Source organism: Chrysochloris asiatica, unplaced genomic scaffold (genome assembly GCF_000296735.1).
Source record: "Chrysochloris asiatica unplaced genomic scaffold, ChrAsi1.0 scaffold00050, whole genome shotgun sequence".
NCBI lineage: Eukaryota > Metazoa > Chordata > Mammalia > Afrosoricida > Chrysochloridae > Chrysochloris > Chrysochloris asiatica.
In genome coordinates this window covers 464655-474719 of record NW_006408568.1, presented here as the reverse complement: position 1 = coordinate 474719, position 10065 = coordinate 464655, and the positions used below count along the sequence as shown (strand labels likewise).

The 10065-nt window shown below is 41.8% G+C and overlaps 1 protein-coding gene across 1 annotated transcript in view; it reads left to right on the top strand.

Moving 5' to 3' along the window:
- The window catches only part of C1S (complement component 1, s subcomponent), a 49644-nt gene extending 45403 nt beyond the window's left edge, over positions 1–4241 (top strand). The window contains exons 11-12 of the mRNA XM_006862754.1: positions 1692–1766; positions 3439–4241. Coding sequence (XP_006862816.1) covers positions 1692–1766; positions 3439–4241 — 878 coding nt within the window. The remainder of the gene's footprint in view (positions 1–1691; positions 1767–3438) is intronic.
- Positions 4242–10065: the final 5824 nt, after the last annotated feature.

Sequence of the window (10065 nt, the reverse complement as noted above, 5' to 3'; positions counted from 1 at the left end):
CTAATGTAGGAAATAGTTAATGGCTGGTGGCTAGTCACTGTATTGTTGCAAAAGATGCTCTTCTAGTAGCTGGGCATGTGACAAGGGTAAGTTAAGTGACTCTCCACTGTTGAGCAAGCGGATCTCTGAAGGCTTGAGCTGCCAGCTGCAGGAGTGGACTAGCATGTGGAGTTCCAAGGGCTGGAATCTGTCTGAGGCCATGTTGGAGAAGCCACAGCCCAAGGAGGTTGCTGGGGTTCCTGTGTTTTGAATACTGGCAGCCACTGGGTGACTCACTGAGCTGGGTGTTGACACAAGAGGACTCTGACTACAGCCTGCTCGCTGTATTTCCTGTAATGTTTCTACAGACTAGAAACAGAAACTATTTTCACGTAAAAATGAAGATGGTTGCATTCTTGAGACTCTGTACTGCACAGAAGCTCCCTCCTACTTGGCTACATTTAGATATGCACACCCAAAGACCTTGATTTCAAGAGAGACTTAGTTTGTCTCAGTGCCAAGGCCACTGAGAGTTATATTTTAGGATCTTCTGAAAAGCAAATGATGTCAGAAGATAAAAAGGCAAGCCAGTCTCTTGCCCGCAGGCACATCGTCTTTCTCAGTCCAAGGGTCTAGAGTCTGCAGCTGCTCTGTCTCTCTATGTCGTCGCCTCTGTCACTGTCTCTGCTGTTGCTAGGATCTCAGGCTGCACTCATTCTCTTCCCTCTTGATGGTCCTAGGGTCCTCTGTTCCTGAAATGAAAGATTAATTACTCCCCACTTTTAGTTACATATCTTCTACATTTACAATTGCAATTAGTGCTATTAACAATTACAAGTGAATCATAAGATCCTACCTCCATCCTCCCCCACTCCCTTTCACCAGACCCGTCTGGACAACAACTGGGAAACTATTCAGTGAGGATTCTACCTTACCTGCCTTGTTCTGAAACTAACCACACTCATGAAAGCTTGTAAGCCAGTCATTTTGTGCCTGTATAGCCCCCATTTTTGATAGCCAATGTCTAAGATGTCCATCCCTATCAACCCAGTGTACTGAGGAGGCAAGCTTGATCCTTGACATGAAGAATTCTTCCCTTTTGGTGGGAATTTTGAATGACTACCTACATAGACAAAGGTCCACTTCATCAAACTGTAGCAACTTATGCTTGCTCCTTGTATCAAACTTCTTTATCTTCACCTGGTTGAGTTCTGGTCAGCAAGCCATCCAAGCTAGGTCAAATGGGTACTATCTGCAAGTTTGGGAGTTCTTGCATGCCACCTCCCACTTCAGGCCAGCTGGCCACTTCACTCTCAATTCTAGCCCCCATTGTCCAAGGGCTCGGGAATTCACACATCTCCCTAAACTTAAGACCAGCTAGCCCTTCCTCTTCTCTCTCTCATCTCAAGGTTAACAGGTGTTTGTGGAACATGGCCAAACTCAGCTCTTGTCTTCATTGCTGTATTTCACCCACTTCCACTCACAAGTAGACCCAGGTTGTCCCCAGTGAGCATACAAGACTGCTCATGTGTTCCATTTGAGTTTCAGCCTTAGAAAGGGGTTTGCTTAGAGATATTCTTAATATTATATTCTAGCTGATTTGTTGATACCTCCTGCAATCACAGAGTTGCTGAGACTCTGAAAGAAAGCAGGGACTGGAAGAGAGAAGATGGCGGTAGTGAAGGTGTCCTGTATCTCTTGTGTTATTCCAGGGGAATATCGTTGTGCTAGTAATGGAAGCTGGGTGAATGAGGTGCTGGGCACAGAGCTGCCGAAATGTGTTCCAGGTAATCCGGGCTCAGGGTTGGGTAGAGACTATGGCCCAGGTACAGGTGAGCTGGATAATCACCTTCTGAAAGTAGTTGCCATCTTCTTGGGAAAGGAGTGAGCAGTTTCTGCCTATCAGAGTACAGCTCAATGAAGTGGGGACAACACTGGAATGTGGACTTTCTGGGGTCTTGGCGAATTCCCTCAATTACACAGAGTCAGGCTAACTGAAAGGAAGTAGAAAAGTAAATCAATGATAGTTGGTGTCAAGAGTCAGGGCCAGTGGGTCTGGTGAAGAAGATGTTGTAAGGGGATGCAGATTATTATTAAAATCAGGGTATTAAAGCTCAGAGAGAAGAGTCAACACTCGGAAACAAAAGTAGTTGAATAGCCTAGTTATTACTGTAAAATCTACATGGCAACAAGATACAGAAGAATAAAGAAATGAGAGGTTGCAGGCAGATCAGTATTGAACAGAAGGCACTTCCAAGCCATTAAACATTACTAAACCACCCCCAAATTGTCTGCACTCCAAGTAATGAAGGATTATTAGAAGCTATGGCATTTCTAGCAACCACTTAATTAGTTTAGATTTTTCTGAGAAGAGGTAACAAAAGTGAAAAGTAACAAAAAGTAGTAGTAAAAATGCTGTTGAGAGCCAGGGATTGGGTCAATTTGTTGTGCGCTTATTATTTACCTCAAGTCCTCACCGTAACCTTGTGAGGTAAGTATTATTATTTCTAATTTAGAGCTGAATAAATTAGAGCAAGTATTCAGTTAGTAAGTAACAAGATCAGACTTTGAATCCAGGTCTGTCTGAATCCAAGGCCAATATGTTAATGCAGAGTCCATTTAGGTTGACTAGTGAGGGATTTAGGTAAGCCAACTTCATATGAAATAAAACTCCATTTCAGTCATAATTGTTAATGGCAAAGGGTTTATTCCTGGATGCAGACAATGGGGGGAGAGTAGGGGTCAAGGGGAAAGAAGAAGCCCTCATTCTTACTCTGCTCTGCAGTGCTCATCTGTGGATTAGGAGGAGGGACTCAGCTGTATACTGGACTAAGCAAAGAAAGTGATGAGACCTTAAATGTGGGCATCAAAAGAAGGTAGAACACTTACCTGTGTGAGGAAACGGCTGTCAGGGACTGTCTTTTGAGCCCTGACGCCCATGTGGTGTGGCTCACATGCCGAGCCTGAGCATGATCTGTGCCTCTAGGGGGCCTGAGTCCTAGCTCTCAACAGTGTCAGATACGAACATATTTGGATGCTGTTATTCACACGCAGCCTTGGTTTCACTAGCCCCTCCCATGAGACTGTTCGTACCATTGGCTGAAGTGGGATCTTTGGTTCTTACTTATAGCCAACATGAGTCAGGTACTGAGATGGGTGTTGGCTATATCCTGTGTTATTGTTAAGTGCTACAGAGTCGGTTTTGACTCATAGCAACCCTATATAGGGTTTCCGAGGAACAGCTGGTGTGTTTGAACTGCGGACCTGTGGTTTGCAGTCTAGTGCTGATCCTACAGTGCCACACCAGGAGTCCAAATATCCTGTGTAGGGTTGGCTCTCTACCTGCAAATGAACTCTGTCCCTCTGGCAGGTAAAAAAGTATTTGAGTGATTTGAAGACTTGCAGGAGGCCAGCATCTCTTTTTTGCTCTTTTCCTACCTTGTGCTTGTTCCTTTCTAGTCTGCGGAGTCCCCAGTGAGACCTTTAAAGGAAAACAGCGAATATTTGGAGGATCCCCTGCAGATATTCAGAATTTCCCCTGGCAAGTTTTCTTTCCGAGTCCATGGGCTGGTGGGGCTCTCATTGATGAATACTGGGTGCTGACAGCGGCCCATGTTGTGGAGGGAAACCCGAGCCCAAAAATGTATGTTGGCTCCACATCAGTGCAAACCTCACTTCTGGAAAATGCTCAGATGCTCACTGCTGAACGTGTGATTATTCATCCTGGTTGGGAAGTCCTGGATGCTCCAGAAACACGTAAGAATTTCGACCATGACATTGCGCTAGTGAAGTTGAAAGACCCAGTGAAAATGGGACCCACTGTCTCCACCATCTGTCTGCCAGGCACTACCCCAGAATACAGCACCTCAGTAGGAGACCTGGGACTGATCTCAGGCTGGGGCCAAACAGAGAAAAGAGATCATGTTATCCGTCTCCGAGGGGCATGGCTACCCGTAGCTTCCTTAGAAAATTGCAACAAGTTAAAACAGAAAGATTCCAACAGGGATCTGAGGACCTTTGTTATCACTAAAAACATGATCTGTGCTGGAGGCGAGAAGGGAGTCGATAGCTGTGCAGGGGACAGTGGTGGGGCCTTTGTTATACAGGATCCCAATGTAGAGAACCCCAGGTTCTATGTAGCTGGCCTGGTGTCCTGGGGTCCTCCGCAGTGTGGGATTTATGGGTTCTACACAAAGGTGAACAACTACCTGGACTGGATAATGAAGACAATGCAGGAAAATAGTACTCCCAGTACGGATTAATCCGTGCATACATCACCAGCCTTTCCAACGGGGAGGAAATACTAATCTCCTCGATTGGTATGACCAATCCATTGCTTACAATTCTTCACAATATTCTTATTATTTCAATGGGACTGAGAGAAGACATGAGAAGTCTGGTTTAGCTAGAGTTGAATTGATTGGGAGTAGCACTTGATCATGCTTTGACTTGGTCATTCAGTTGTGATCTGAGTCTGTGGAGTTCTTTCCCCTGAATATCTGCTATAGATAACAACAGGGGGAGGGTACTCCTATTTTGCACATTCAACAAGGAGTTTCCTTTCCTGATGATTGCTTGACATTACAGTTCTGACTCTACAATTTATTGCTGGGGAATCTTTGGTTTTTGTTTCCTTTTCATAGCTTTGTAGTTCTGTTTACCATTTTTCATTACAATAAATCATGTTTATAACTCAATTCTGGCTGACTTGTTTTAGTACGCATCAAGAACTCGGAACCATAGAAAGGGAATAGGATGGAAATACAGGCGTTTGGTAGTGAATATTTAATTGTCATGAAAATAAAGTCCAGCTTTTCTCCCTCCTCTCTTCCAATTAAAATTTATTGAAGGGGTGTGTTTTAAATATTGTGAATTAGCATGAACCTCTCCAAACACAAGTTAAATATTGTGAATTAGCATGAACCTCACCAAACACCATATTGTATGCAGTGGATAAGCACTGTTCTGTTAACCATAGGGTTGGTGGTTCAAACCCACCAGTCGCCCCTTGGAAACTCTATACAGGGTTGTTGTGAATTGGAACCCACTCGGTGCCACTTAGCAACAACAGTCCCAAGTGAGAATTATGAGACATTTGATACTCCTCTTCAGAAAGTCCTGAAGGGATCAAACACCTGTTTCATACAGGAAGCATCGACTCAAGAAAACATTATTATACTGGCTTACTCTTTTTCTATTTCACTTCCCCAATTTTAAGTCATCCTGGTGTGGCACTGTAGGATAGCACTGGACTGTGAAACACATGGTTCAAACCCACCAGCTGCTCCTTGGAAACCCTACACAGGGTCACTATGAGTCGAAACTGACTTGATGGCATGTAATAACAATTGTGTTAAGCCACTGTGATTTCAGATTATATCTATTTCAATATTTTCATTACTTTAACCAATAAAAAGATTTTTAAATTAAAAAGAACAACAACAAAATACGCATTATGCTCATTCGGAAACCCACATGCAATAGTTAGGGTTTGGTGTTTAAGAGTTTTAAGTATAAATTGTTGCGGTGCAAATTGTTTTGATATGTCAACTGAAAAGAGCCTTTAGATATTTGTTTGTATAATGCAACATTATGACTTAATGCTAATTAAAAAGGAAAACGAAAGAAATTCAGCATGTCTTTATTTGTTTTCTTGGTGGTTTCAGTCAGTTTGTTAGTCGAGAACAATGCCATTTCTGGATTGAACTCAGTACCGTACCCAGATATTAATTATAGCAGAATATCCAGTGGTGATGCACCCAAAGATTCTCCCTTCTGTTTTTGAGGGAAAGGAAAATTAAAAAACAAAACCAGAAAACCTCTTCCTTACAAAAATAATTAGTGATGAGAAATGACCACAGAATAGAAACCAGCATTTAAAAAACAACAACTGAGGACAGGAGAGCTCTAATGTAAATTGTGAGGACGGCACAGGACCATTGTTTCATTCTGTTGTGCATAAGGTCACTATGAGTCAGAGCCAACTTGATGATACCTAACAATAGCGACAAAGGTATACCTGTAGAAAATAGTGCCTATGGCAAGCACCAAAATTATGCTCCTGTTCAAACATCTGACACCCATTTCTTAGATAACTTGACCATAATACCCCCTCAGAAATATAAGTCAAACTTGATGGAACTACATGGAAATTACAACTGTACCTTCCTTGCTTTCACCAATAAAAATTGGTTTGCGATGTGTTCAGTTTTTTTTTTTTTTTTTCAAATTTCATTTATTTTGATGCTCAACAGAGCAAAGTCACACAGTCTGCCTTGACCCACACCAAAAAACCCTAATCCCCTGTCATCACATCAATTCAGACTCATAGCAATTCTATGAGACTGAACATTATTACGGGAACAGACAACCTCATCTTTCTCCTGCAGAGTGGCTGCTGGATTTCAACTACTGACTGGAAGGTTACCAGTCCAGTGCCGAAACCACAGTGCCACCAGTGCTCCTTCACTTGACCCATGAAGGCACTAAGTATGTAAGTGTGTATTAGTGTTAACTTGCTGACTGTCTCTCACAGCTAGCAATGGAAACGGTAATGGTCAACAGAAACTGCTCAGTGGTGCCCCTTCAAGTGGTACGTAGGGCACGTGCCAGACCTACCATACTTTAGCTACACCTCTGTACATGGGGGTAGCTTTAACCAACAGAAGTTTATTTTTTCACAGTTTTAAAACATCCACATTGACTGATGAGCTAGTTCCGACTCAGTGATCCTGTAGGACAGAATAGAATGGTTCCCTAGGGTTTCCAAGCTTTTAATCTTTATGGAAACAGACAGCCACATCTTTCTCCTGTGGAGCAGATGATAGGTTCAAATGACTGACATTTTGGTTAGCAGCCAAGTGCTTAACCACTGCACCACCAGAGCATCAAGGTCATATTGTTTTTGTTAGGTGTCATTGAGTTGGTTCCAACCCATAGCGACCCTATGTACAACAGAACAAAACAATGCCTTGACAATCTTATACTACATTAGGATTCTTGCCTCAGGGCCTTGGTACTGGCTGTTTGCTCTTCCTGGAATTTTTCACTGTGAGTCCTGGTGTGGTGCTGCAGAGCAATGCACTGGAATGCAAGGTTGGTTCGAACTGTGAGGTCTGAGTGGTTCAAACTCAGCAGCTGCTCATTGGAAACCCTATACAGGGTTGTAACAACTCTCTTACTTTCTTTGTTTTTGTTGTTAAGCACCAAAGAGTTGGTTCCGATTCACAGCGATCCTGTATAGGGTTTCCAAAGAGCGGTTGTTGGACCTGAACTGCCGACCTTGTAGTTAGCAGTCCACTGCTTATCTTACTGTGCCACACCAGGAATATTTAAAGTACCACAGACTGCCAGAAAAATGAACAAATCTGTGTTGGAAGGACTACAGCTAAATGCTCCTTAGAAGCCAGAATGGCAAGATTTCATCTCTCATACTTTGGACATATTATCAGGAGGGATCAGTCCCTGGAGAAAGACATCATGCTTGGTAAAGTGGAGAGTCAGCAAAAAATAGGAAGACTCCCAACAAGATGGACTGGCACAGTGTCAGCAGCAATGGACTCTAACGGAACAATGATTTTGAGGATGGCGCAGGACCAGGCAGTGTTTCGTTCTGCTGTGCATAAGGTTGTTGTAAGTCAAAACCGACTCATCAGCAACTAACAACAACAACTTGAATCTTTTGAAATGGAATCCATCTTGAAGAAATGGTGCACTGCCATGATTATGGTTTATGGATTCCTGGTGTAGTGCTGTAGGATCAGCGCTGAACAGTAAACCACAGGTTGGCAGTTTAAACCCACCAGCTGCTCCTTGGAAACCCTATACAGGGTTGCCATGAGTTGGAACTGACTCAAGTCACTTAACAACAACAACAACAACTGTTGTGGTGTAGAATCAGCACTGGACTGCTAACAACAAGGTTGGCATTTCACATTCACCAGCCACTTCTTAGAAACTCTATATAGGGGCTCTATGAGTCAGAACTGACTCATGGCACATAACAATAACAGCAATATTATGGTGTGGTGTTGCAGGATAATGCACTGGACTGTAAGGTCAGTTTGAGCCACAAGGTTGGTGATTCAAACCTACCAGCTATTCCTTGGAAACCCTACACGGGGTCTCTATGAGTTAGAGCTGACTCAATGGCTCTTAACAACAATAATTATCATGGCGGAGTCCTGGTATGGTGCTGTAGGATAAGCATTGGGCTGCAAGGTCAGGTTGAACTGCAAAGTCGGTGGTTCAAGTCCACTAGCCACTCCTTGAAAACCCTGTACAAGGCTGTGTAAGTCGAAACTTATTTGATGGCACTAAACAACAAAAATGATGGCAGAATTGTCTATTTTGTCCTTCAGTTCTGTTGTTGTCAAGTGCTGTCGAGTCAATTCTGACCCATAGCAACCCTGTATATGGTTTCTGAGAAGCATCTATAAATTTGAACCACTGACCTTGCAGTTCAAAATGACTTTGCAGTCCAGCGCATTAACCCACAGTGCATTAACCCACACCAGTACACCACACTCAGTTCTGTTAGAGATTGATTACCTATTTTGAAGCACTTTCATTAGGAGCATAGATGTTTATTATGGTTTTATGTCCTCTTGTTCAATTGATACCTTAATTGTGATATAATGCCCTTCTTTGTCCCTTATACTGGTGTTTGCTTTAAAGTCTATTTTATTAGAGATTAATATTGCCACTTCTGCTAATTTTTATTGCCGTTAGCATAATATTTCTTTCCTATCTTTTGATTTTTAGTCTATTTTTGCTTTTTGTGGGTAAGGCATGTTGTTTGTAGACAGTATGTTGAAGGATCCTGTTTTCTTATCCATTCTGCTACTCTGTCTCTTGACTGGTGTATATAATCCATTTATATTCAGTATGATTATTAATAGGTATGAATTGATTGTTGTCATTTTGCTGTGTGTTTTCTTATGGTGTTGCTAATTTCTTTGTTCCACATAAATATCTGCCTTGAGTTCACTTTGTGAGTTTCCTTTTCTTCATTGTTGTTATTTTAATGTTTACTAAATCTTTCTGATTTTACTCTTTTTTTATTTTGATGTGAAGATATATTCATTTTCTTTGAGGTTATCCTTTAACTTACCAAAATTTCCTCCATTTAAGGCAGTCTATTTTATCTTGCAATCTGCTTGATGTCCTCATCATTTAGAGGTTCTGTATCTACACTGTTTCCTGTTTTTGCTTTGTTGTTGACTTCATTATAAATGATATCTCTGGTTCCCTATTTTCAGTGTTGTAGGTTTGTTTTTCTTTTCTTTTAACTTTTTATTGTGAATTAAGTGAAGGTTTACAGACAAGACAATCAGTTTTACACTCAACAAATAATACATTTAGTTTCACCTCAGTTATTGCAATTCCTCCTCCATGTAACAACAGTTATCCAACCTTCTTCTTGTGGTTCCTATTTCCATTCCACCTTCCTTCCCATCTCTTCTCAATTTTGTCCTTAGGTAAATGTTGCCCTTTTGATTTTGAATGGTTGACCAGTCCATGTTGAGCATGCCTTACCAGTGTTGTTGTCCCTCTATATACCTAAGTACTGTTTGGCTGAAAATTGGGTCCCAAGGATGAGTTCCTTTATTGAACTGAAGGGTGAGTGAAGGCCATAGTCTCAGGTTAGGTTTATTTTACTTTGCATAGTCTATATCTGGATTGAGTTCTGGGTGGTTTTGTCATGTATGTTAATCTCAAGTTGTTGTCTGCTGTTGTTGGTTCTCAGTCCAAAGAACATCCTTTAGTATTTTTGTAAAGTTGATCTGGTGATTACAAATTCATTTGATTTGTGTCTATCTAAAAATGTCCTAATTTAACCATCATATTTGAAGGGCACCTTTTCTGGGTCTCTGATTCTTGGTTGGCAATTTTTTTTCATCTCCAGAGTTCTGTATATGTCATCCCATTGCCTTCTTGTCTGCATGGTTTCTGCTGAGAAATCAGCGCTTAGTCTTACTGGTTCTCCTTTGTAGGTGGACTTCTTCTTCTTTTTTTTTTCCTGAGCTGCCCTCAGGATTTTTTCCTTGCCTTTGGTTTTAGAAAGCTTGATTATGATATGTCTTG